The 28,000-nt window shown below is 39.6% G+C and overlaps 3 protein-coding genes across 3 annotated transcripts; 1 reads left to right on the top strand and 2 right to left on the bottom strand.

Moving 5' to 3' along the window:
• Nucleotides 1-4: 4 nt before the first annotated feature.
• Nucleotides 5-4,898, bottom strand: eif2s1b (eukaryotic translation initiation factor 2, subunit 1 alpha b). The gene is made up of 8 exons (XM_007545516.2): nucleotides 4,753-4,898; nucleotides 3,252-3,494; nucleotides 2,770-2,849; nucleotides 2,505-2,656; nucleotides 2,307-2,413; nucleotides 2,140-2,237; nucleotides 1,911-2,054; nucleotides 5-550 (listed from the first exon to the last, which is right to left on the bottom strand). Exons 2-8 carry the CDS (start codon nucleotides 3,490-3,492, stop codon nucleotides 425-427), a joined length of 948 nt encoding a protein of 315 aa, XP_007545578.1. The 5' UTR covers nucleotides 3,493-3,494; nucleotides 4,753-4,898; the 3' UTR covers nucleotides 5-424.
• A 76-nt stretch (nucleotides 4,899-4,974) lies between these two features.
• atp6v1d (ATPase H+ transporting V1 subunit D) lies at nucleotides 4,975-9,810 on the top strand. The gene is made up of 9 exons (XM_007545528.2): nucleotides 4,975-5,204; nucleotides 6,895-7,012; nucleotides 7,100-7,179; nucleotides 7,256-7,323; nucleotides 7,403-7,447; nucleotides 7,528-7,631; nucleotides 7,763-7,829; nucleotides 7,920-7,998; nucleotides 8,526-9,810. Exons 1-9 carry the CDS (start codon nucleotides 5,164-5,166, stop codon nucleotides 8,668-8,670), a joined length of 747 nt encoding a protein of 248 aa, XP_007545590.1. The 5' UTR covers nucleotides 4,975-5,163; the 3' UTR covers nucleotides 8,671-9,810.
• A 612-nt stretch (nucleotides 9,811-10,422) lies between these two features.
• pals1b (protein associated with LIN7 1, MAGUK p55 family member b) lies at nucleotides 10,423-27,091 on the bottom strand. Its single transcript, XM_007545542.2, has 14 exons — nucleotides 26,875-27,091; nucleotides 24,017-24,475; nucleotides 22,299-22,507; nucleotides 19,787-19,864; nucleotides 16,693-16,812; nucleotides 16,359-16,520; nucleotides 15,847-15,924; nucleotides 15,573-15,756; nucleotides 13,141-13,209; nucleotides 12,994-13,065; nucleotides 12,238-12,399; nucleotides 11,627-11,829; nucleotides 11,395-11,505; nucleotides 10,423-11,259 (listed from the first exon to the last, which is right to left on the bottom strand). The coding sequence occupies exons 2-14, from the start codon at nucleotides 24,342-24,344 to the stop codon at nucleotides 11,083-11,085; spliced, it is 1,953 nt and encodes a 650-aa protein (XP_007545604.1). The 5' UTR covers nucleotides 24,345-24,475; nucleotides 26,875-27,091; the 3' UTR covers nucleotides 10,423-11,082.
• Between the last annotated feature and the right edge of the window lie 909 nt (nucleotides 27,092-28,000).

Genomic DNA, 28,000 nt, shown 5'->3' with positions numbered 1-28,000 from the left:
CTCATTGAGAAGAAAATTTCCAGAACTTTATTGATGTCATGTGAGCTACACACAGAGCAGATCTTGCTGGTAAAACACCTTGGAGCTGGAAGATAATATCACAACTGAATGCGGTCGATAGATGAGCTTCTTCTGTCCCTTCGGTCAGTCGCGTTCACTGACCACTCGGAGATTTGGAGCCATGGATACTGAAGAGGCTGAGCTCTGAAGCAAAAGGTAAGTGAAGGCCACTGAGCAGCTTCTGTTTATTCAGACTGAAACTATCCTGCTGTTAAACTTGCTTAGCCATCCTTGTGTTCACGTGTGGGTTGAGAAGATCCTTTGCTTTTGCCAATCGAGTAAGAAAATGACTTAAATGTTTGCAACCTGAAAAGTTGAAACCGACTACCAGGCCTGTCCACAACTTCTTTGATTCTTCGTCTCTTTAGTCCTCAGTTTTGGCCTCCATCTCTTCAGCGTCGTCGTCTCCGTCCACCTCAGCGTTCTCCCTTTCTAACCTCTCCAGCTGCCGGGCGAGCTCAGTCTCATCCGTGTCGGTCACCACCTTGGGCTGTCGGGAACAAAAATAATAAAGTCTTATTTAAGTGCACATCATGTAAACTTTTGAACATGTAACAACATTAAATAGGAGGAAAAAGGCAGTCTGGTTCAGAAAAAAAATTTATACAAAGCCTGATTTTTTTTTTCCCACAGGTACTTCTACTATTAATGGGACAAAACAAATTTAATTCGCAGCAATACAAAAGTTGTGCAGAGCATGTCTGTAAAAAACAATAAAATTTAATCTGCTCAGCCACATCTTTAGAAATGTCCAGATGTCATGGACAATAAAAACCCATATGATTGGAGTTAATAATTTAGTCCAATCAGGGGATCCTTACAGGTCCACAAACCTCTAGTATTTTTATTTATTACTTAGTGTAATGGACCAAGGCAAAGTAACATGTTATTGGGAAGTTGAAAGAAAGGGATTTTACAAAAATAAAGATCTGGTAAGTGCAGTGTGCATTTATATTCATCACCCTTTCTGCTGATGCCTCAGAAGGAATCAGAGATTTATTAGAAAACACAAAGAGCACAGCAGACGGACAAAGCCAGCCAGTAGATCATTAATCAGAGAAGCAGTCAAGAGGCCCATGGTAACTATGCAGGATTGGTTGTCAAGGACAAGAGTTAATCATGTTTTCGCCTTACTTTACGGAAGTAAGGCGAGAAAAAAAAAAAAGCCTTAAAAGATCATTTTTTTCTAGTTTAAGCTGGGTAGGGGGGACACAGCAAACGTGGAACTAGATGATCTTATCAACTGAACTTTATGCCCTACATGTAAACCTTTGCTGAGGGAAAAAATGTTTTTTCAGTAGCAAAACCAAAGATTGTCAAGCTTTATGGGGGGGAATGGAGCCAATTACAAGGCAATTCAAAGAGAAAACCATTTTGAGTCTCCAAAAACTACTTGGAACAGAGATTTATCTTCCAGCAGGACAAAAGTCACAACGCTAGAAACAATGAAATGGTTTAGATCCAAGCTATTCATGTGCTAGAATGGCCTAGTCAAAGCCCAAGAAACTGTTGCCAGACTAGAAATTGATGTTCTATAGATGCTCTCCATCAAAGCTAACTCAGGTTGAGCTTCATTCGCAACAAAAATGTATAATTTAGTCTCAAGGTGTTTAAACTGGGTACAGATATCCGCTAAAAGACTTGCTGGATGTCTCTACCAAATGTATGTAAATTCATCTTGGATTTCCTACAATCTGCTGTTTTGATCACGTTTCTTTACAAGGGTGAATTATCTGCTTTAGAGAAAAATCAAAGGTAGCATTTTTGCCTCCAAACTGCAGCAACTTAAAGAGAACATTGTGGAAACTTTGATAAATATTTGGTTCCTAAACGCAGCGGGAATTCCTCACCTCCATCTGGATGTTAAAGACGCCTCTCTTCTCTTCTATCTTCTCCTTGATCGCAGCCATGGCCTGGTTGAGGACAGACAGGCCTTCTGTCCGCTCTAGGGTGGTCGTGGTCATCACGTATCGAGGGGGGGCGATCAGGTTGATCTAAACCAAACAGAAACCACAGTTAGCCACGGTGGCGGTAATTAAACATTAATAACAGACAAGATGGAGGAGGTGGAGGCATCACCTTGATGGGCATGACCTCTGTGGAGCAGGCGAGTCCGGCCCTCAGAGCTTCTTTCACTGCATCGATGCCCTCGTAGCCGTAGCATGCAACCTCAATATCTGCAGAGGAAAACAAACTGATCATCTGTTCGTCTTCGTCCTGCGCAATTCATCCGAGAAATAACAAACCTGCTCTGATTTTGACAGCCTGCGGCGTTAGCCGCCTGTTGATGTTGTCGATCAGCACGCTGCGCTCCTCCTCCGTTAAATCCAAACCGTCCAGGATGGTGGGATCTCTGTCAAAATGGAGCATTTGCAGTTATAAACGAAAACCAACAGGAAGCTGATCGAATTCAGACTCTGGGTGGAATCTTGCATGGGACTCACGACACGGCCTGTTTGAAGACGTCGTAAGCACCGTATCCTGGCCGCTTGTATTTCTCGTCGAAGACCCAGGCGGTGCGCTGGTACAAGCTTTCTAGCTGCTCGTCCTTGGTGTACTCCAGAACCTCCGCCACGTGCCGCAGGATGCTGTAAACCTGCAGGAATCGGCGCAGTGCAAAGCGTCAGCCGACTCCCTACTTCTCCTCCTCCTCACATAAGTGAAGAAACAACTTAAAGCAGGAAAACGAGGATAAATTACACAACTCACAGTTTTAGATTTGGTAAATTTATCTTCGCACTTGATGGCCTCCTCTGGTGAAACTCTTCTTTTTGATAAGTCGATGTATCCTGGAGGGGGGAAGTTGACATGGTCATTCTGACAGAGAAACTTCATTTTCATAGAGCAAATCTGCTAAAACTTTGAAGTGATTTATTAGTGTGCATAAACTGTAGAAACCAGTAGCAATAGTTGAAAAGTAAATACATAAACAACATTCAGTTTAGTGAAGCCAGAGCTGGAGTTTTACATTTCCTGTTCTCTAGTTCCTGTTAACAGACCAACAGCAGGATGTGAATGGACGACTGGTCTAAACCGACATAAATTTCAACCTGCAGGCTTAAAGGCAAACAACCAAAATTAATAGGATTAATTAAATGGTCAGTTGATGATGTCAAAGGTCAGATGTGCGTACAATTAGCATCCACGTGATTATTTGTAGATTTAAAATGCTGTTCATTTTCATTTCTCACCTTTCTCTTTGTCGACTCGGATCACGACGACACACTCGTTGCGGCCGATGCGGATGAGCTTGTTGATGGAGCGGATACGTCGCCGCGACAACTCGCTCAGGAGGATCATGCCCTCGATGTTGTTGTACTCCAGGAGGCTGACGTAGGCCCCCATCTCGGCGATTGACCGCACGTTCACCATGACGACGTCCTCCACCTCTGGGAACCGGTGCTGGTAAAACCTACAGCTTAGACCCGGCATCGCTGCGAGGAAACAAACGGAAGAAATGCTTACAATTAGGTTACTGACGAAAGAAAAAAAAAGAACAGCAGGCAGTTTATCTAAATGGAAGCACAAAGGAGTTAAAGGCGGCAGTAATTCTTATCTAAGCTGAGCAGTTGCTTAGAAAAAAACAGGAAAAGACAACTTAGGCTCCATCTTCTTGATATTTAAAAGTTAACTGTGTCAAAAGACTTATTTCCTTCAAATCTACCTCAAGAAACCGTTATAATCCCCTTAAGGCCTCACAGTAAGGTCGCAGAGGTCTACAAGCAGGTATGGGGATTAAATTAGCTTAAAGATATAATCAAACTTGTGCAGGGATCTTGCTGATTTCAGCATCCAGTTTAAACTGTTTATAAGTTTCTTGGTTGCGCCACCAGACTGGTCAAAACTTTTGCACCTTTAAAAGCCGCGTTAGTGGAGACATCTTTGAAACAGAACACACCTTTATTCATTGGCTTAAAATTCTAGTTTAGTACTACAATTTACCATTTATTTTCAATTAGGTTACCTGGGCAAAAGTTAAGTTAAGTTGTTGACTTAATTACTGCTTCATTTGAGCTATAAAAATAAGTGGAGTAACCAATACCTTACAGAAAGATGTTTTCTAGTGTGACACAGCAAAAAGCCACATATATTAGTAGATTTGCATTAAACAACAAAAAAGAAGTGTGTATTTGACCCTACAATAAGAAATACTATAAAATATACTCCAAAATTCACGGGGGGGGGGGGCGTATGGAGGAAGTGTGGAACCAATATTTGTGGCTACAGAAAACAGTCATCTCTACAATCTAACATAGAGAAAAATATCCCTCATCTCTCAACCGTTTAGTGATGCGTTCACATGTAAAGACAGTAATCGGAATAATTGACTACTTTGATGCTCAAGCTCCAGTATTTTATTTTACACGTAGTTTTGTGTTTGAATGGGATGATGCAACGCTGGCAATTTTTTTTTAAAGAAACTGACATGAACATTTACTGAGACGAAAAATAGCATTTCAAAACGATTCTATCAATCCCGGGGAGAGTTCACTCAAGCAGATTTTGTGATTAAAAAGTGGGAAAAGAACACTGGTGGCTCACTAAAGTGGAAAAAACGGCTACTTTAACATCTGTTAGCGGCGATGCTAACAACCCGGTTTCCAAATCACATGCGCCTCCTGCCCCTGCTAGCTGTTAGCAGCACACGTCTCCGAACGGCTCCGAACATCTTAGCCATCAATAGAAACTCACCTGTGTCATGTGGTTACACGACGATAAACTGGGAATTTCTGCGCTGGACGCGTTCAAATGTGCCGCTGAAGACGACTTCTTATGTTCTTAAGATGATAAATCGGGCCCGCTAGCTCACGTACATGGGTGTGCTTAGCTTCTTGCGACCCGGAAAGGATTCGTGGAGCTTCACGACGCGCGCATGTGCAGAGCGAGTTGTGGTGTAGTCACATGACCAGAGGCCAGCTGATCATCACGGACGGACAAGATCACGACCATTAGCTTCATTTGTGCACTTATTCTTACATGAATGCGTTTTTGTCATAATTTACTAGTAGAATTGTAAATAGATACTAAAAGTATCTCGACGGGATCGAGTTCAAACCGAGGAAGTAAACAGAAGACAGCTGTAGTCGACTAAAAGACGAGAAGATGTCTGGAAAGGAAAGGATCGACATATTCCCCTCCAGAATGTAAGCTCTCCGTCTCGTAGCTAGTCATTATAACATAAACTAAATAATTTCATTCTTTGTTTTTGCTTCTGCTCAACCGAGATCGGTGATTAAATGCACGTTTCTCCCAAAACGGGAGGACATTTTGTTTTGGCACTGTGACTCAAATGCAGTCATAGTTTATATACGAGCCAGATTGCTGTTTGAAAGAGGAAGAGTCCTTCTGTGGTCATGTGATGTTTCTAACATCACGTCTAAGTGTGAAGTGTCCATCTGAGATTTCCATCTGGACTGCGGTGTCGCCCTGCGGCTTCAGACGTCAATGTATTTTATATGAAAGACCAACACAGATCAGCACATAACTGTCTTTCTGTTCCATATTTTCATTTCACCCCGACTCTGGTGCTGAGCTGTGGAGTTGTGCACCTACTCCAGAGTTATCTTAAATAAATAAATAAGTATGACGCTTTGGATTTTCATGTGTAAAAAGAGAGAAAAAAGTGAGACCCACCTTTTCCTTTCACTCCACAATTATGCATAAAATACACTGAAGGCTGTTACTGTGATGTGACAAATGTGGACAAGTTTAAGACACAAATACTTTAGCAAGACATTGTAATACTGAGGATAAATTTAAAGTTTAAATTGGCACATTTGATTCAGCACGGGAGTGTTGGTGTTCTCTCCAAAGAGCTTCGTAAGATTTCAAGAAAAAAAGAGCAAATCTTAAAACCGCTGGAAGACGTATCTCAATTCTTGGATGGATGATCGTCAGACTTTCTTCTAAGACCCGTAGGAGTCCATGTTTAATTAATGTCTGTAGATATGGACCACTAATCTCTGTTCATATTTGGACTGTTTAATCTTACCCTCCCTCAGAAAAGAAGGCAAATATATGTAATAACTTAAATGTTTAGGTGTGTTTTAAGAAGTGCTACAAGGCCCGTCATGTTAGCAAATTTTGCTGGACGATAAATTAATCATTACGATAAACCATAGTGTTGTTATTTTTGAGACAATTTTCGAGTAATATATATAAAGGCAGAATTCTGCTCATTTGCCCTCTCAGAGACCAATAAACTTTAATTTTGCAAAGAAAACTTAACACTGGAACTGGAAGACATTTTAAATATCCAAAATCAAACGCATAAACCATAAATAAAGCAGGGGGGGGGGTACTCATAACCACAACCATAAATGAAATTGATTATGGTGTCTCGATAAAAATTGCCCTTCAAAAAAAGATTAATCTTTAGAAATGATCGAGCTCATTTTTAATTTATCATAGCACATGGTTGAATGGTTTATTGCGACATCTGAAGGGCTATACAAAGCTTCAACAATGTTAATATCTCAGAAGACTTTCTGGAAACTACGTTCCAGGTTGTATGGATTCACACTAAAATACATTTTTATTTAGACTTCAAACAAGTAGAGAAAACCCAGAAGGATGAGACTGCAAAAACTACTTAAAATCCAAACTAAACTTTCTGTTCTCATCCTAGTTTTCCATCAAAATGTTGTTAGAAATCTGTGGGGAAAAATTACGAAATGACTCAAAATAGGAAGTGATTGAGCTAGATTCAACATGGCATCAGTCTGGTATAAATTTGACAAGGAAACCATTCCTCTTCAGCAGCTGTAGTTGCTTAATTGAGCTATACGTCAGCCAGTCCATCATTATAGGTGTGTGTTGTCGTGGTGTGTGCAGGGCTCAGACCATCATGAAGGCCCGGCTGAAAGGAGCGCAGACCGGCCGCAGCCTGCTCAAGAAGAAATCCGACGCCCTCTCCATGCGCTTCCGTCAGATCCTCCGCAAAATTATCGAAGTGGGTCGAGTCTTGGATTCCGGTATTTCTGCTTCTTTCGGGTGAAGAGCCTCCAGTTCCTAAAATTCTTTTTGTCGCTTCCTTTAGACCAAAACCAAGATGGGAGAGGTGATGAGAGAGGCGGCTTTCTCTTTGGCGGAGGCCAAATTTACAGCTGGAGACTTCAGGTAAGGATTGCGATGAGATTTCACGGTTGTGCTCAGTTCGGAGCAGATGTGTTGAGAAAGTGTCGCCTGTTCGCAGCACAACCGTCATCCAGAACGTCAACAAAGCCCAGGTGAAGGTGCGAGCCAAAAAGGACAACGTGGCAGGTCAGCTTCAGGAATGTTTCATTAAAATCGCCGCTGTGAGCGGGGACACACTCATCCATTCCGATTTCAATCCTTCCAGGTGTCACCCTCCCCGTTTTTGAACACTACCAAGAAGGCGGAGACAGTAAGTGGAGTCCGGTTTGTCAGTTCGGGTTTGTCACGATCAGCTTTCGGACGCTGATCCTTCCTGTGTGTCTCTGTCAGGTTATGAACTCACCGGTCTGGCCAGGGGAGGAGAGCAGCTGTCCAGGCTGAAGAGGAACTACGCCAGAGCGGTGGAGCTGCTGGTGGAGTTAGCATCCTTACAGGTAGAGGGCACTGTTGCAAATATAGAATCATATTGCCTCGGTTTCCTCCCCCCCACCCCCATTTCTGTAATTGTAAAATTCCAGCTGCATTTTAAGAAAACAAAGACACATGTTGATATTTGTGTTTGCAGACATCGTTTGTGACCCTGGATGAAGCCATAAAGATCACCAACCGCCGTGTGAATGCTATCGAGCACGGTAAGCTCAAACCCAATGTTCGCATCAGGGACGTTAGAAGAATATTAGATTATTTATTTGCTTTGTGTGACTTTACTTCCCACTCTGCAGTGATCATTCCGAGGATCGACCGCACTCTCACTTACATCATCACAGAGCTGGATGAGCGAGAAAGAGAGGAGTTCTACAGGTGAAACCATGTCATGTTTTTAAATATTCATTAAAGCATTTCAGAAGTGGAAAATCAGTTTGGTCAGACCTGAGGCACGCAAACTGTTCACGTCTCTTGAAACCTTCAAATATCATTATGTTGGAACCACAAACATGAACATGTTTTATTGAGACTTTATGTAATAAAATAACACAAAGTAGTGGATCATTAAGTGGAAGCCAAACGATACATGGTTTCCAAAAGCATTAAAAATAAAAACCTGAAAAGTATGCCGTGGATTTGCATTCATACTTTGTCTACATTTCATAGCTGCCAGTGTTATGGGGCAAGTCTACTAAATTTTTTACCCCATATTCTCACCAAATATTTTATTTTGAAAACCATGTATCCCTTTCTTTCAGTTCACAGTTATGCACTCCTTTGTTAGTCTATCAGATGAATACATTAACGTTTGTGGTGGTTGTGTTGCCAGGTATTTCCCTTTTTCTGTAAGATTTGTCCCCCAGCTTCCTACCAACCTGCACCTGATTCTAATTACCCGACAGGCTGAAGAAAATCCAAGAGAAGAAGAAGCAGCTGAGGGAAAAGACGGAGCTGGAGATCGCCGCCCGGCTGGCCGCCCTCGGACCCATCGCCGAGCCCGCCAACATGCTGACGGAGGAGACAGACGAGGACCTGCTGTTCGAGTGAATCCCCCATCCTCCCACTCCGCCCTGCAGTCCGACACTCATCATCATGCTATTTATTCTGTGCCTCTCTGGCTGTGTTTATGTCTTCTCAGACAAGTGATGAAAGTATTTTTTTTTTTTGTGTGTGTGTGTTCACATCTGTGATTATATGTTCCGCTGTTTTTGTGTTGGAAAATATGAGAAGTTTCCAAGCGTGTCTCTGTACAGGAGCCCTAGTGTTGCCCCTCCTCCTCCTCCTAAAAAAAAAAAAATCCTTATCCACCAGAGAGTCCAACAACCGAAGCAAATATCATTAAGTATGTTTACATCAGGCAAGAAGCAACTGGACTGGATCAGCTGTAGATATGTTTTGAACCGCTGCATGCCGTAAGTCTTGTGGTGGTTGAAGGTTTCAGAGTGTCAGACTCTGTGTTGAGCTCCTGACCTCACGTCAGGGTGTTTATCATCACACAACGGATTCTCTGTAATGTAACACTGTAAAACATGCGTGTGTGTGTGAGTCAGCAAAGCCAGGCACTTCATATAATTAAAGATGTTGTAAACAGTCCAACGGTGCTCTGAGTTCTGCACATTTCGCTTAGAAGAATAAAAAATACAACAAAATATCTTTTCAAATCTTAATTTATTAACACTTTTAAAAAGTTGTGCTTAAGAATTACTCCATTTTTTTTAAAGATTCAATAATATTAAGTCACGATTGTACAATACTGATGAAGAGCATCTCAACAATAATACGCAGCATTACACAGATAATGCAGTTGGGCACTATTAAAAGTATATGGTGCCATGCAAATGCATTTATACTAATTCAACTTTATATTTTGTCACGTTACCACACACATCAATGTATTTCACTGAGATCTTATGCATCACAAGGGGAACTCTTGTTTTAAAGCGTTCCCTTTAGGATTGAGACGACTTTTCTCTGGTCAGCTCAGACCAAAACAGAAGTTTTTGGGCTACAGAGAAATTGCTGCGTCTGGTAGAAAACTATCACCACACACTGTTGTTATGGTAAGCATGAGTGCGGCAGCATTATGATGTGGGAGTGATTTTATTTAGCTGGACCAGCCGCTAAATAGAACTCGGTCCCGAAGGACAACCTGGTACAGGCTGAGGAGCAGGTTCACCTTCCAAGAGGGGAAAAAAAGCTTAAAACATGCAGTCAAAGATACCACAGAATGTTTGATTAGGGATGAACCCATTAATCGGAATAATTGTGATGAATCGTTTACCAAAATAATAGTCAACTAATTTAGTAATTGATTACTTGTTTAATTAATATACAAACTTAAAAAAAATGCTATTAACTGGAAAAAAGAGAGCAGTAATTAAGCCAAAATTATATAAAAGAAATATAGATTTAGCAATTAAGATAAAAAAAATCCAGAACTCTTTGAATGGCATAGTCTTAGTTTCACCCGGTTCACATTCTCTGAAGGAATGCTGCATTTTAGGCAATAAAACGTTTATTTTCTTATTCTAGAAATTAGTTGAAATCTTAGGGGTTTTTGGGGGGGGGTTTTTTGCAGTAAAATGTCTAATATTGTATTAAAAGGTTTAAGTGGTTACATGGAAAATCGGCAGAATATGCCAATTTTTTTATTAGATTTATCGTCAGCATAATCGATAGAATAATCAATTACTAAAATAACTGTTAGTTGCAGCCTTACTTTAATTTAACGTATGCAGACCCAAATACAATTGAGAATCTGCGGCAAGACTTTAAAATTCATATTCACAGAGAATTAGATTTTTTTTTTTGGCAAATGATAAATATCCCTTTTCATCCAACTCATGGTTATTTTCTAATCCGTGTTAATCTGTCTCATGAAATCCAAGGAAGTTACTTGACATTTAACGTGAAATGTGACAAGATGATAAAAAGCTCAAGAAGTATAAGTACCTTTGTAAGGCATGTGAGACACAATACTGATACTGAGACATCAACAGCAGGTGGGAGACTTCACACTAAATCCAATGAATCTGTTTCTACTCAGTTCTTTGCCTGATGATGTTTTGGCTCGATGTTTCACCAGAATGCCTTTAAAAACGTGTCAAATGTGCAATTTCTGGCGTAACAGTAAAATATTTCATCTCTCTGTCTAAAGAATATATATTTACAATTATAAATAAGTCAAAGAAATAGCATAGAAATGAATCTATCTGGAAAACAAAAGATTTTGCATAAAACTAAGACCTTGAACAGCCATCAGAAAAATAGAAGAAAACAATCTACAAAAGACAAACATCAAATAGAACAGTGTCTTGTCTCTGCAGCATCCCGTAACAATTAAGCTCCAAAAATGGAAAAAAAAAATGTGCAAGTGAAAATTCAGTGTCACTGTAATACTGTCCGTCTCCTCTTTACCTTCTCGTTCCCTGAGACTCGTCGTGTCTGAGACTCGTCGTCTTAGCAGAGCCAAGACGACGGCACCCACTGCGGCTCGGTGTCCAGTTTGTCCACTAATCTCAGGAGCTCCTGGAACGCCTGGTCTGGATCAAAGTTTACGACGGTCGCGTCGAAGAAGTGGCTGTAATTCATCTCCATCTCGCGGGCTTTTTCAGTGACCTCCTTCAACTCCTCCGGCTGGGAAAAGATGTCAGAAGTGACACTTCAAACGACTGGCGCGAACGTTGAAAGTGTGCATGAGATTTTCACTTTTTCTGCTCTGATAATGGTCTCCAGAGGCAACCAGGCATAAGTGTGTGAAGGTCAGCTTACTTTTAGTGTTTTCCCCTCTGTGGCCAGCAGGGTGCGTAGTCGCTCTTGAGAAGGAGGAGCAATGAAGACGACGTATGGCTTGAGGTTGGACGACCTCAGCACTCGCAAAGACTGGGAGGGAAAATTAAGGCAGAGAATATTAGATTAGATCTTACTAAAACACACAGATTTGAAATGTATGAAGCTATCGTGACACGCAACAGTGATTGCTACATTAGAAACAAACATTCACCCTTGTGTGAAGGCAGAGCAGACAGATGCGTCCGGAGTTGACGACGTGTCGGACGGAGTCGGTGCTGGTGCCGTACAGGTTCTTCTCGTACTCCCCTGATTCGATGAACTTCCCTGCCGCCAAATCGGCCTCGAAGGACGAGCGACTGACAAAGTGGTACTCGCGTCCATTACGCTCATGTATCCTCGGGCTTCTGGTTGTGTCTAAGAGTTAAAAAAGTGAGAGATGTGTTAAAATTAAAAGTGGTTCCGGACTTTTCCAGGCTCAGCTTTTCAGATCTCTGTCCTAAGAAAAGAATTAAGAAGGATACAAAGAAAGAAAGGAGATAGAAAGAGTGAAGGAAGGAAAGAAGCAAGGAGGATGAGCGGAAACAAAACCCAGGAAGGGAATAAATAGGTAGTAAAGACGTATTTTCTTCTTTTTCTTCATACCTATCCAGACCTGGAAAATACTGAAATCTAATCCCATGCATTCCAGACGTTTTCCAAACTTTATAGGAACACAATAAGCTTCAACACTAAATCTTGTTTTTGTTTAGTTTTTTTTCTTGCTTGTGCGTTACGTTTATCCTCTGAAATCAGAGAAAACTGTCCGTCTGAGCGTGGACTTACGTGGAACAGCAACGGCAAATTTGTCCGGCTCGAGGGACAAAAGTCTCCGCCGCAGCTCGTCGTGGCCGCTGTTGGCCGGGCCGACCAGAGCTACGGGGCGTTTCCGATTAGCGGGCTGGTGGTACAGGGACATTTCCTCGTAGGTCAGGACATCATCGTAGTCTGGGGAGACATTTCAGGAAGGCTTACAGAAGCACCACTGACCCAACATGCACCTTGTGCTTCTAACCCCCTTCTGCTCTGCAGCTACTTTCAACCTTGACCCTCTTTGCTGATGGCGGGAAAAACACAACAGAGTAAAGGTAAACAAAAAAAAAAGAAAAACGATCACATTGTTTACAATATTGTTATTCAATGAAAGTGTTCTATTTAAAGATGAGCAACTTCAGGTGTGTGTGTGTGTGTGTGTGTGTTTCCTTGTTTTAAAAGGTGTCTCTGCTGTGTGTGTGAACCCTAAAACTGCACGTCTCTCGAAGCCATTTAAGCTCCCGCTGATCCGGTCTGTGAAGGCAAGTCTAATCTGACTTGTGACACGACAAGTCTGGACAAGCTGCTGTAAGAAAGACGAGGTGTGTCAACTTCAGCTTATGTGTGGGCGTAATGCTAACAGCGGTGGATGTTTGGCTGCTGCCCAGAGCTGAAACCCTTTTTTATATGCGCTTAATGAGGACTGATAGTGAGCTAAATGTGCAGACAGCGCTCGGTCCCAAGCGAGCTCACGCCTCAAACCGCTGAAAGAAATGAAGGACGTCTTACCAGTGTTTCTGGTCAAGGTCGATGTGTTCCTTCTTCTCAGTTTCTTGCTTTTCTTTGAACACCAAATCTTCCCTAACGCGGATAAGAACGCACATTTTCGTTTCACATTGTTGGATTGCTGGAAATGTTTACGTTTGCAGTTGTTACCTTGCTGCTCTCGACTTTTGTCTGGCGTCGTTTTCTTTAAACTCTCTCTCTGTTGCTGGAAACTTTTACCTGAAGTAAGACGAGAAAGGAATCCACAGAAACTAAATATCCAATGAATTTGGAAAAGTTATTCATATATCTTGAATTTTTCCCACATCCTCGCAAAGGCTACAAACCTTCATTGTTTTTGTTTTATTTCGTAAACCAACACAGAGCTTTGCATAATTGTGACATGGAAGGAGAAAGGTTTACGTTTTCCTTTTTTTCTCTTTTTTTTCTTTTGCCAAAAATGTAAAACATATCACTACCAGCTTTAACTGTCTGGAAAGTGAAGCTTCTGCTAGAAAAAATTACCCTCAAACTGGACATACATTGAGCATTAATCAAGTCCTGTAAATCTGTAAACTTTGACTGGTCCATTCTAGCCCATTTAATGTTGATAGTGAAGTGTTGCCCAGTCCCAAGCTTATTGCACCCTCTAACAGAGTTTCTAATAGGATTGCCCATCTTCCTATCAGCTTCCACATTTCTGCTGAAGATAAACAACCCCACATCATGATGCTGACACCACTATGTTTACTACAGTCATATTGTTTTTAAATTTTCCACCCAAAGCTCCTCAAGTGTTTTAGCCTCAAGTGTTTTAGTTTTAGCTTCACCTGGTTCAAATTCACTAAAGGAATGTTACTTTATTGCATTTTAGGCATTAAAATGTGTATTTTCTTATTTTAAAAAGCAATTGAATTATTTGTTTTAACACATTTCTAATGGTAAGATGGTAAAAGAAAAATCTGAAGAAAAATCTTCAGAAATTTGCAACCAATAAAAAAGAAATCATATTAATCGATATAATAATTGAATACTAAAATAACTGTTAGGTGCAGCAACAAACAGTGCCATGTTTTATATTTTGAACAATGAACATTCCTCTTTCCCTTCACAATTACGCACAAAGTTTATTCTAGTCTGGTACATAAAATCCCAATAAAAGTTTGCGACTGTAATGTGAAAAACTGAAGGGGTATGAATAACTTTGGAAAACACTGCGCTGAAAGTGAACAAGCTAACATTACAAGTTGTCTGGAAGGCTCCAGTTTGTACTGTCTAAACGTCCAAGTAAAGAAACAAAAACAAAAGATGGTGAACTTTCCATTTTTAGCACTGAACTTTGTTTACTTAGACCCCCAACAGTGTCTGGGTCAGAGTGCAATTACAATTAATTCCTAGGTGTTTATTTTAATCTGCTGGATGCGACAGATGGTAGACAAATCTTTCCAGGAAAGAAGAGCCAGGTTAACCATTTGTCTCTCATTTGGAGTGAATAACCAATACTCTAAAACAATCTGTCATTTGCAGCTCATGTATTGAGCTATTAGAATGTATTTGTAGACATTATATCTATTTTATTTCAATTGTGGTACTTTAGAAATCGCCCACTTAAGTACAACTTTTAAAAGGCAAGTTTACTCCAGTAATTTGTACCAGTACTTTACAAACTAACCAACATGGTTCCCTGACAAAAAGGCAAAGACCAGTTTTTCACTGAACACATTATCCTGTGTTGCTAAAGGTGCCCTAAGTTAACATCTTGTCTTTACACGCCTACAGACAGAGAGATCTCCACTATCCTATTAGGTTCACAGCAAACCACCTGTGCGACACTGATCTAATAAAAGCTAATCATGTTTCATGTATTTCTCCCTGCTAAACACACTCTCTTGAACGTTCTCTGTTTTTCCCTCTGAGCTTTATTAGCATATTTACACGAGCAGGAGGCTAAATATGAAGACATGCGGAAATGTACAGCTTACTAGCATCCAAAAGAGCTTTTATCGGTACCCTAGTTTACTACGCGAGAGTTAGATGTGATGTTATTCCTCTTTTTACTTTGGCACTAGCGTCAAGCTAACTTGTCATAATTCCCTACAACCGTTTCATCATCTGGTCGGAGGATCAAGGTCAAAGCAGCACTCACACTGCCAGGTGATTGTCATGATTGTCAAGCACTCTCCATTGCAAAAAAAAAAAACAACAGAAATTTTATTTTATTTTTTATACCAAGTACCAAGTATTTTTGGTCTAGTTTCTAGTGCAAATATCTTAGTACACTTGAAGGTAGACAAAACTTATAAATAACTTTGGTTTTTTTAAGTAAATAATTTCTCAATATTCATAAAGTTCTAGTTCCACTGTCAGATTATAGAACTTGTAACTTGGGAAAAATATCTTGCTATACATAAACTTCCAGTGGAACTAATACTTTTTCACCAATATCATGGAATTATTCAATCCTGAGAATTTAAATTTGTTATTATTGAAATACTAAACAATGAATATGACCTTGTTAACTAAAAAAAAAAAACATGTTTATTTCTGTTGTCGTTTTTTTTTTTAATTATTATTTCTTATGAAGAATGCCACAGAGAGATTACCAGGGATGAGGCCAGCCAGAGGCTGGTTGTCCTCGTCTCCATCCCTGTAGGCCTGCCACCAGTTGGGGTCATCCTGGCTAATGACATGGAGTATATCTCCTTTCTGGAAGGACAGACCCAGCTCCCGACATGGCACGAAGGGGTCATCAGAGGGATCGTAGTCAAAGTAAGCGCGCACATGCAGCTGAGGAGATGGTTTACAACAACAAGTTTAGTGTTTGTTTGCATGCCAGCGACAGTTCTCACGCACACTCTCTCATCTTAATAGACTTACCACAGTTTGTCTGTGGGGAGCAGGTTTATTGTGAGAGCTCGGGATGAGGAGGAAGGTCAGAGTTCCCTGCATTTCTTGCTGTTGAGAGCATGAAGATGATTGAGTGATGCACAACTTTATAGTATTCACGCCCATAAAATGTCTCACATTTGTCATGTTGATGTCATGGAGAGGTTAGTGGTTGTATTTTTTTTAGGCGGGTTAAAACATGGCATTGTAATGTGTGAATGATATGGGTGTAGTGATGGACTCAGACTTGAACTTTCAAAGACACATAAAGACAATTACAAAGTCAGTCTTCCATCACTTGAAGAACATTTCCAGAATTAAAGGTCTAGTGTCTTATAAAGATATAGAAAAACTCATCCATTTGTTTATCTTTAGTCAGCTTGTTGCCGAAATGTGCTAAATGAATAAACTGGACTTGACTTGCGAGTGCTTTTAATGATTCCATGGACTGAAGTAGGAGAAAAGTGCTTGTTACTTGACGTCAGTCTGACAGTAATGGTTACCAGTAAGTCGTGCACTTCGTTGATGTGTTTTCCACGAATAGGAATGCCGTTGATCTCCAGGATCTCGTCTCCCTCACTGAGGAGTCCGCTCCGTTCTGCTGCGCCGCCTTTCACTACACGACTCACCACCACGTTGTCCATGTCATTACGCACTGTTGCACCCTGACAGCAACACATCCGATCAGAAAACTGCTGTTAGAGGACACTAATTGATTACTCCGTTCAAAACAGAACGGACGCACAGCAAACGTTTGACAGATACAGTACAGGGCACTAAGGAAATAAAAGCTCAAAAGCCAGACAGTAACAGGAACTCAAACACATCATGTCTCACCAGTGGAGTGTCTCTGGCCTTCTGCAGCCGCACTAATTTAACTGTCTCTCCGAGGTACTGGGTCACGCTTTCCTCTGCGATTTCCTGCACCGCTACGCTGTCATGAGCTTGCATCAGTGCCTGCCATACGAACACACAGACAGACAATGAAAGGTTCCCTTTAAAATATAAGAAAAGTCAGAAGCCAGCTTTAAAAGCAGTCGTCACACAAGCTGCAGGAAGTTTAAAGGAGTGATTCAATTCAACCTCAACCCTCGCCATCCTTTTTATACAAAGCTCTCCAAGCCAAGATCGGGACAAAGATTGCGCTTTTAGGTTATTTAATGTGACACACTTTTTTGTGCAGCACAATTAATACACGTCACAGAAAATTACGCAGTTTCTTTGTCCTGCAGCAGAGGGACACAGAGAGAGCAGATGCAGGCTAAGTTTAGGCGTACGCACAATCCGTCTTAATCATCCTCAGCATAGGAGTCAAAAGGCAACACCACACATCAGTGAACACCGGTGATTTCATATGCTTAAAAACGAGGTGCTTCAGGTTTAGAAACCAAAGGAAAGAAGAGAAGTGGAAGGGGTAGTGGAGAACTACCCCTTCTATTTTAGATGCGACATCTAAAATGGTCACATCTAACTATTTTAGATGTGACGTTGTTCATGAAATTTTCTGCTTCCTGAAGAAACTGACATAATGCGTTCTAATTTCAACGCCATGAGAGGGTTTCACACCTCACCAGAGCGCCCTGCTGGCTGTGTGTTTCTGACTCAGTGGACAGGTTTATGGGACACTGGGAGGTTGGCAGTTCACACGGTCACATGGGTCAAATATCTGTCCTCTGGTGCTTCACTGGCTGAGCCTAAACATTACACCTGCGGACTTTCCTCACCTGGCTGTCTAACGGATGACGGTTGTTTTAAAATGGTACTTTATTTCCCCTACACAGGGATTGCCAAAGCCAAATACAGAATCTGAAGAAATACAATTCAAGCATCTGTTTAATTTTTTTTAGGTGCAAACAACTTTTAACAACATAACTCCTCAAACAAATTAGCTTTTAGCATTTTTAAGCATGGATAACATAAGTATGGAAGGAGAAAAACATTTCTGATTCTTCACAATGTTGTATTTTGTAGAATTAAAAACATTTTAGGTAACCAGGTTATCATGTAGTAGTTCTTGAGCATCACCCAGTTTTATTGTCCTTTATTCTCACAATGACCCTTTGGGATACTTCTATTAGTTTGAGATAATAAACTGATGGAAAATCAACCCAACAAAATAAAAAGAAAATGTTATCATGACAAAAATAAGCCAAGGAATTGGTTATTATTGAGAAACGAGCTCAAATTTGTATTTTTAAATAATATAATAAAACCAATGAAACAATTCAAAGTTGCATTCTTGTTTTTGCAATGCTGACAATATGTGCTTGAGATATCATAACTTTGAGACAACTGGTCATTCGGGCTCAATAATACGGATTTCTCTCTGCACATTTCTTGTCTGATTACAGCGAATAAAAGAAAATAGTGCCACAAAAATTGTAAAAATATATATTGTTATATAGCTCACATACTGAAATGAGAAATACAATCAACAAGATTAAGTCATCTTGCTACATAGATGTGATCAAACTGCTGTCACAACATAAATTTTAGATTTTATTGTCTTAATGTAATGAGGCAGCATAACTACCAGCACAACAAACAATCTCTAGCTCAGTTTAGTTTGAAATAATGACAAAAAAAATTTTTTTAGATATTGTTATCACGACCTGGTTAAGTTAAAGCTATAGAATAATGAAACTATTATGGCAAAATGAGCTCAATATCTCAATTTCAAAAGGTAGTAAGCAATATCTATATAATATAACTTTATATAAATAACATCTATGGATTACATTTTGGTTTATTAGTTACTGCCTGGAAACTCAGAAGGTGCAGAGATGCATGCAGTTTTCATGTTTTGTGTGTAGTTTTGAAGCTTATTCTGCTGTGAATCCACTACAAAACGTCAAATACTATTTGAAATTAACAAAATTACAAGGGAAGTCCAAAAAGAAAAAAAATGTGTGGCAACTCTGTGATCAATGCCAAACGTTTAATTGCACTAATGCAGCAAGTTGCATCAAGAGTAGAAATTTATTTCTCCATAGTTTTGCAAATAACAAAATGAGACATTTCACTGTGGATTCTTTACTAAACAGATTGCAGCAAAGTTAAAGCTCTTAATGTTCAACTTCAGGCACGTCCTGACGAGTAGGTAAAACGAAGTAAATCCAGTCCTCATGCAGATAAGCTATAACAACGCAAACTGCACACACCTGGGCACTTCTCTCAAGTGAAGATGAGGAAGTAGGACACAGATACTTTATAAACAGCTACAAAATATTGCCATAAATCTGGTTATCATAGTATTGCAATTCAAAATATAATACTATAACATGCAACACATACTTAACAAAGAATAACGAACAATTTAAATTAATATTAAAAAAAACACCCCTTTCTTGAAAAGCTACATCTGGGGGATGGATACGGTTTTGCGAAGATAAAAAAAAAAAAAAAAGGTTGCATTTTCGTTTAGTAGTAGGAAAAACTTAGCAAAACATCTTTTGCAGAACTTGCCTTTTCTAAAACTAACTACAATCAACTCTCAAGCAAAATAATTTATGAGTGACAAAAGAAATCAAACAGTACAAATCAAATATACAAAATAATTATCCCATATCTTTAAATGTTCTGGATCACATGAATGAATTTCATCCAAACGATGATAAGCAGTATTACCTCATCACTGAACTTGTCAAGAACAAGAAGGGAGAGGACATTTAAAACTTCACAGCTGCCTTTCAGGCATCAAGACGTTAAATTGCGAAACCCTGACCTCTGCCTTCCCAGTGGAAGGTGCAGGAGAAACAATTACCCTTTTGGAGACAGCCATGTATAACATTAATTATATTTCCAGCAGTCTAATTACTAGAATATTAAGTAAATAAATGAGCTGGCCTACGAGGCTCTGCAGACGAGTGAGACACACTTATGTTGCCTTTTAATCGTATTATATGTCAAGAAAGGGCTGCTGATCTCTGACCTGGAGATGGGGATTGGTAAGCAGCGCGCTGAGCTCCAAACCCTCCTTTTGTTGACTTGTCTGGAGGATCCTTTGGACCTGAGCAAAGACACAGTACAGTGAGATAAATCTGCCACTGCCACTTTTTTAAGCAGAAATTCATTTGTTCTCTTTAATATTTCCTCTTTGCATTTTCTCCCCTTCTTCTGTTTTTGACGTCATTTTTTTTTTTAGCAATAAAATGGATAATAAATGTAGCAATGTAAAATTAATACTGTTGAGTATGATAAACAAATACTAATTAATGCCTCAATGTACAATCAAATAAGTTGGGCAAATTATTTTATTTGGATAGAATATCTGACACATTAATTATTTTATCAACTGTTACTTATTGCCAATTTTGGCAGGAGAAGTCTTCCATACATCCCACCTAAATATTATTATTTTTTTCACCAACTATTGATCTCACATCATTCGTTTAATTTGATTGGTCCTACCTAACATTCTTTATTCAATTTACAAATATTCAAAATTAAAAAGAAAAAATAATAACATCCATTCCTAGCCATTTTAGCCGTGTGCCGGTAACGCTTGTGGGAAACAGGTCTGTCTCACTGCTTTGTAAGAACATGTGCAGTCACAGATTATTCACTTGGCTACACTCTAACAGTTCACAGTAGAATTTCCACATTCCAGCTGCACCATAGCTGGATCTTTCTCTTGAATAAACAAAACAAACAAAAAAAGATGCATCAATTCTTCTTGTTCATGTGTGTTCATGTATGAATGCTGCAAATATTAATGTTACAATCCCTTCTGAATTATATTATTTACCATTTTTAGCTTTAGATGTGTGTCCAGTGGATCTGGGATGTTTTTTATTTGTCCACTGTGCTGCGTGTTTCTATTTTAGATCACACGGTTCTTGTGTTGTCAGGCAAATTGGTCTTTTCTTACTCTGCCCTTCGGCCTCTTCATCTCTTGTTCAGAGCTTAGTTCATCCATTACACTAATCAAAGCTCTCACTAACAAGGTGACGCATTTCTCCCTCCCCCAGCAGCAGAGCTGCACCTCAGCCCGGCCTGCTGTAAGCTGCTGGAGTTTCTTTTTCTGGCTGCGCAGATCCTGGCCCTCGTCCTGCGGTGTGCTCCACTGCTCAGCCAGCACAGAGGGCTGCTAGGAGATTAGTTTATGAAATGGCCAATGTGAGTATCACAGAACGCAGGCAGTTAGTTTAGTTTCACTGCAGCTGAAACACTCTGTGTCTGATGTGTGAGTTCATGCTTAGCCTCTGCATGTGTGTGTAAGCTGTTTGTCTTGAAATCAGTCCTGTGATGACTGAGCTAACAGTCATCTACCACTGCTGACTGCTCTGGATGACAGACTGTTTAGTCAAAACTACTACAAGTCTAGCTGGAAGCTGGAGATAAACTCCAACCAAGCTGGCTGTGTTGAAGACTCCGAATTATTATCATTCATATTTTTCATGTCAAGATGCCACACTTTTCCTCCAGACTTACAAGTGCCGTCTATGGATCACTTTTAAATTTTATTCAGCAATGGCAGCCGACGGGACTCTCACAAAATCATAACACGACGAACAAAGCTAATAGACAGAAAGAAAGTAGTGTCGTTTTGTAAAGCATTGACAGCAACGTCCTGTAGAGAAGTTTGTTTGGATGTGAAGTTAGAATCGGGAGTGGCGCAAATGTAACGTGATGTGGCTCAGTGGAACAGACGTCATTCATAATTCCATAATTATGGAATTGTTTACACCCGATCTGGATTCTCCTGGTGCAAAATTATGATACATGTCTCACGTCAATGACGTAAAAGTCAAATAAAACTTGATATGACTGTCAAGTCTGTTCAGTCTGTTCAGACTGCAGACTCTTTGAAAACAATCGGACACGTATCAGTTTTAGCATCACATAGTATTTTTTCGGGTTGAAAAAAAATATGAATTTGGAAGTTCCGATTGCCATAAAAAGTCGGATTAAGCATATGGACAAAACAAAAAATCTGATTTGTTTGGCACTGGCCTGCTGTGTCAACATAGCCATATGTAGCTGGAGCATAACATGGATCTGCTGTGTTACTCCCAACAACTCACATCATGATTTCTGTTTTTCAACAACAACTGCGCTGTGGTTATTTTTGAACATCTCCCATACAGCATGGCTCACTTCGCTGTCATTTTCTGTGCTAATGATGGAATCCGAAAAGAAAACGGCAACTGACAGCAATCGCAGTGAAACATATCTTCGTTCTTGCCATGTGGCTCCAATTTTCTTCCTATTTTCCTTCTTTTGCGTCACTTTTTCGCTAGTAGACACACTCACAAAAAAAAGCATCAAAGTCAAAGGTCCTAGACCAGATGCAGAATTGTTTCATCAGCTGAGACCCAAAACTTTTTAGAATCTACAAAACTGACAAGACAGAAATATAACATATTGTGATTTAATATTTTGAACCTAGTTACATTGAATTGCAAAGCCTAAATAAATCTGCAACATGGATAGTTGAATACCTCCTGGCAGAGATCCTGTGCTTGCACTGTCAGAGGTGAGGTGGGACTGATCCTGTTTGTCTGCTGGGACAGGACGCTGTAGATTGTGTAGGCATTCCTGAATTCCTCCTTAGCAAGGAGTTGCGTTACCGCCTCCACATCCTGCTGGCTCTGAGAGTCACTCAAGCTGTGCTGGACCCACTTCAGAACCTGTAATAGTTCCTCCAGTTCTGACAAACAGGTACAGAGAAAGGAACCAGATGATGTTTGGAGAAACAGAATAATAACAAAAAAAATCAGAAATAACGAGGTGTCTATACAAATATTTTCTACAAGTAAAATAATAGTGACATCCAAGCTAACATTTCTCACGTTTTCTGATAAAGCTTTAGTGCAAAATTAACAAACTTTAGCTTTAAAATTAGCTACTTTAGGAGCAAAGCAAGTTTATTTGAGTTTGCTTTGAGAGTCAGAGCAAATTAAAACTGCCAATGAATTGATCAATCAGCTTAAGATAGAAATTAGCCAGTTCTCTCCTATTTCAGTTTGAGCAATCAAATGAGCATGTGTCATTGTTATTCAATTTGAGGCAACCAGAAACTTCCCCCATTTTCAGTCTACAAGGGCATCAATTATCAGCATTTACTTTTTCCAGCTTAATAAAAAGTAGAAAAAAGTCATGAACAAGCACAGGCAGTGTTCCTTCTGGATTTGAAAGTAGAATCTCTATGACAGAACCTGCAGCGGACTTGTTACTTTTATGGGTTAATGTCGTTGGGACCAAAAAACTGAGATTTTTCAAAATTTTGAGTAGCACGTTAGAAAAGCCTGTAAATCAGTAAAAGACAGGAGAAAAAAAAACTCATCTGTGTATCTCCAAAGAAAATGGTTTTCTAGAAAGTTAGATGGTTATTATGTCAGTATTTTCCAGTTCAGAAGCTCAAAAGACTTTACACCAATGGTGCCCAAAGTCGGTCCTCGAGGTCCGACATGCTGCATGTTTTGTTCTCTCCCTGGTTTAACGCACCTGGATCAAATGATGGCTCATTAGAAGCCCTAAGAAGAACACTGACAAGCTGAAAAGGTTGTTACTACCACCAGGGAGAGAACTAAAACGTGTGTAACGTCATGCAGGAAGCCGGCCGCTGAGGACTGACTTTGGGCACCACTGCTTTACACAGTTGAATATATGTTGAATGTTCTTCCAGTAAGTTTTTAGAATAAATTTTAGAATTTACACCAGATTCTGTCAAAACTTTTTTTTTTAATTAACTAAATTGAAAAACAAACAAACACAAGTTTAGCTGTTAAATGACTTGATTATTCAGTGGGAATCTAAGCTGTTTCTCATCAAATTATCGCCTTATTAAAGAGACATTCATGAAAAAAAAGCATTGGAGTGGCTCAGCCTAAAAGGTTATTCCTAAATATATGACTCCTCCATCCTTGATTGTCCTAGAACAATGTAGTTTAAAAAAAAGAGTGGGACTCTCAGATAGCCAATAAAACACACACCCCGCCTCTGCTCTGCCTTTTCACTGGCTATTGTTTTTGACTCCTTTTGTTTTCACCGATTTTTTTGTAAAGCCTCTATTCTTCCCTGACCTGCATGACTCTTTTCCTTTCAACCCTTCCTTCCTTCCTCCATTTAACCTCTACAACCCTCTCGAAAACATCTCAACAATCACTGCTGCAACTAGAGCAGCAGTGATAGAGCAGTGTGGGGGGTCGGTACTCACCCACCACAGGATCTAGGCAGGTCACTTTATTGGTAGCCTTTTCCTTCCCCTCGAAGGTGGGATTGTCAATGCCGATCTTTGGGTTCTGTGACAGCTTCTTGAGCCTCAGCGAAGCGTTGGGATCGATGTCATGCCTCCCCTTGCCCTCCTCCTCCCGCCGCTTCCTCAGCTCCTCCTGGTAATGCTGGATCCTCTCCATGTGGGAGCTGCAGTGTGGGGATTTGTTGAGGCTGCCTTCCTGCCCCGGACAGTCCACAGCCCGCTCCCTGTGGCTCACGGCCGGAGCGGAGGCCTCTTGCACATAACCATTCGTACGGGATGCAATCATCCCTGTTGCACCAGGGTACAGTTCAAACCACCCCAGCCTTTCCTGAGGTCTGCTGGAGCTTTATGGGGAACTACTGCTGAACTTAAGAGTCACAAGACCCCCATTGTGGGATATTGTCCCTTGTTCTGTTCCTGGGATACAAACACAAAAAAAGATTTATTCTTGAACACAGTTTACACAAAACACTCAGACCGAAACTTCAGGAATGCATTACTAAGTAAGTAACTAAGGTTTATTTGTAAAAGGCTGCGGCAACATCCTCTCTCCTCCTTAAGCATGATATTGAAAACTTTTAGAAACAGGAATGGTTGGGCAGATATCGACTGTGTTTGAAGAGGATTCAATGTTTTCTAGAATGCTGTTGATATCCTAAAAAGGGCACGTGTTAATTTTGATTAAATTTTAACACGTCATTTTTTTAAATGCAATAAATCACATTTTTATATACCTGCAAAAGTCTCGAGCCAAATCTTTGCATTCACGTGTTCATAGTACGCCTGTGGCGCACAAGCAACGTCCACAACAGCAATAAACAAAAATGATGCTCCTTTTGGTGCTGCAGGGGTTAAATTACAGACCCTCCAATTAACTTGATCAAAAATTTGAATAAAGTCCCACAACTAATTAAGATCAAGTATTACTCCTGTTTACTCTTATTTGTCCAGTAATCATGGTGAGAACAGACAGTACTTTCTGGCCTCCATCACATTTAACTCTCTCCTATGTAGCCTTATATAGCCATTTGTTTTGCCATGCTTGTTCCCAACTTTCCACCACATTGTAGTTATCACTACTTGGCTGACCACTGTTGTGGCTTTTATAGATTAGGGCCTATTTTGAGGGACACTACACACAAATCTGGATTTGACAGTCTGACTAAGGCACTTTGATGTGAGGCGTCCGTTAGGTCAATTTGTGCAAAGAAGAAGAAAACAGAATTATCTTGTGATTGGTTAGCTTGTGTGCCAAAATTACTGACATTCCCCAAAATTAAATGGCCTTATTTTACACCACGTCTTTAGAGCTAATAACGTCGGGTACGTCTGTCACAGCGTCTACTAAACCCCTCCCCTACGGAGGCATTTAGCAGTATTTAGCGTGGCCAGGTACTGCTGACAAACAGCAGAGACTGCCAGGAGGCCATCTGTTCTCGTGGGCTTAATTAAGCTTGGGATTTCGGTGGCCACAGAAGGCCTGGGAGGGATGATGTAAAGGGGGAGAGAGAGAGAGAGAGAGAGAGATCCACCAAGGTAGAAGAGTAGCACATGTGACACCGACATAAACACACACTGCGAAGAAAAATTTGGGCCAAAAGCAATGAGTCCTGTGCAGAATTTCAGAAATTACAATAATAAATGTTTGTGAAATACAATAAGAAATTGCTATGCTGTATAGTGAGTGGCCAAATAGTATCAAAAGGTGTATGGGATGAAATAACAAAAGCTAACAAAAATGTAAATAAAATTTGTTTGTATGACCTCATGCAAGACTACATATTTCAATCTTGTATGAGACTAAAATATCATATCAAGGCACGTTTCCCACATGCCTTTGGCATCAGGCATGTGGGAAACACGGCAAAACACATGGGAAAAGGTGCTCTCATTATCTGAGACCAGAATCAAATGACAAACATTTAAATTCCTAAATTAATTCAGTTTATATTCACCTTATTTACATGCACAAGAACAGCAAAAATGTCAAAACAAGCTATTTAGCTATTTATAGGTACTTAATTTGATCATATTTGTGATTACTTTAGATTATTTTTGGAATTGTTACCCTTACTCTTTTTATAAATTTTTTTTAGAATACTAATTTCCAATGTTTTCCTCCTAAAATACAGAACTGTATACTCATCTGTTTTATGTTAATGTCTTTTTTTTTGTTTAATCATCTCCAGTTTTTCTTTCTGTCTGCTTTCAATCTCTGTAAAACACTGTTACACGTTTTAATTGATTTAGTAAATAATGTTAATCTCATAGTAAAACATAAATAAAGTAAATAAGAAACCGAATGACATACCAGCAGAGGATAGAAATTAAAATCGATGGAGAAAATAATAGTTATAAAAAGATAACTGACATCACCTATAATATTATTAATTATATTAAAAAGTAGGCTGTTTAAACAATCATCACTATGAGAGAAGAAACTAAACTTTGACATCACAATAATTTTCAGTTTTTTATACTCTTTTATGCCCTTCCAGTTCTTGTGACAAACTTTCTGTTCTTGTAATATTGCTTCTTCTGAAATTGTTCTGTGATTTAAAAACTAGTTGCTTGTTGGAGTAATTGTTATAAAATACGACCTGAGGTAAACTTATGTTTTGGGGAGCATATAAAAAGCCTTTTTGAAAGAAGCTGAAAATAAGCTGTTTGTCTTAAGCGTATCTTTAGATTTATTTTTACTTTTCTGCGCCAACGTGGGACCTAGCATAGCGGAGGAGACTTAGCATTGTCCCGCTAACTCTGCACGACAGGACGGCAGTTGTCCCGTAAAGATGTTTTAAGATTGGGTTACTCACCTCCTGAATATCAGCGAACTTCTTGAGCTTGCAGTAAGACAAAGTCGTTGTTTAATTGTCCAGCTTTATTCATGCAGAGATAAACTGAAAAACTTCCTCAACTTCCTACTCGGTCTGAACGAGACGCGTCCGACAGCTACGAGTACAAACAGGACATTTGTGACTGCTGCTGCCGTTGGTGGATCTGCGCCGGTTGTTGTGAGTCGTTTCCTTGGCAACAACCATAGCACCACAGCGCCTCCTCCAGGTCAACCACGTAATAACCCCGCTTTGTTAAAAAAAATGAATTGATATTACAATTTAAATGACAAATACGTCATACCATAACATTTCGCTTTTGAAAAATATAAGAAAATTAAACATAAACAAAAATAAAAAATATGGTAGTTATATTGCAAATGCTTAGATAAAGCAAACACTCCTGAATATATAATATATAATATAATACATGGCACGGCACACAGTTTTTATTAAAAGTGAATATATGCATGTATATTCACTGAGGAAATATTTCACCAGTTAGATTAATTTCCTCAGGCCTGTTTTAACTAGTCACATCACTTCATTTATCTTTTTATCTCAATTGCTCAGTATATTCAAGAATATTAGACACACATGGTTTCCTTTAATACATAAAGACTTGGTTCACTTGGTAGTGTAAAAGTATTACTCTTCATTTCTGACTGTCATCATCTTATTGATCCTCTTGCATTTACCCCATTTTTATTCATCATCATATGACATTATTAACAATCTCCACCTAATGGGATGTGCCGTCATTTAATCTTGCAAGGAAGAGGTGAGGTGAAATAGTCTAATCTTAGGCCACTTCTTGTGAAAAAAAAAAATGGAAGAAGACCAGAGCTGCCTTTTCCCTAAGTTGCATTTTGTTGTTAGGATAATCTTTTCTGACAGCTCTGCTTTCAAGCTCTTTTCCTTGCGAGACTCATTCTTCCCAGTTTTTGATTCTTAAATACTTTCTTTTCTGAAAAGAAAGGTTCATGTGGTTTATAGCTATTGATTTCAGTGCAGCTCAATTATCTACTATCCAGCAAAAAAAAAAAAAGACAAAAATGTAATTTAGTCAATGTTTAAGAAAATTACTTGCAAAATTATTCACAGAACC

Source organism: Poecilia formosa, unplaced genomic scaffold (assembly GCF_000485575.1).
Source record: "Poecilia formosa unplaced genomic scaffold, Poecilia_formosa-5.1.2 Scaffold1, whole genome shotgun sequence".
Taxonomy (NCBI): Eukaryota; Metazoa; Chordata; class Actinopteri; order Cyprinodontiformes; family Poeciliidae; genus Poecilia; species Poecilia formosa.
Note: the sequence above shows the minus strand (reverse complement) of the source record. Positions and strands in the feature narration are given on the sequence as shown.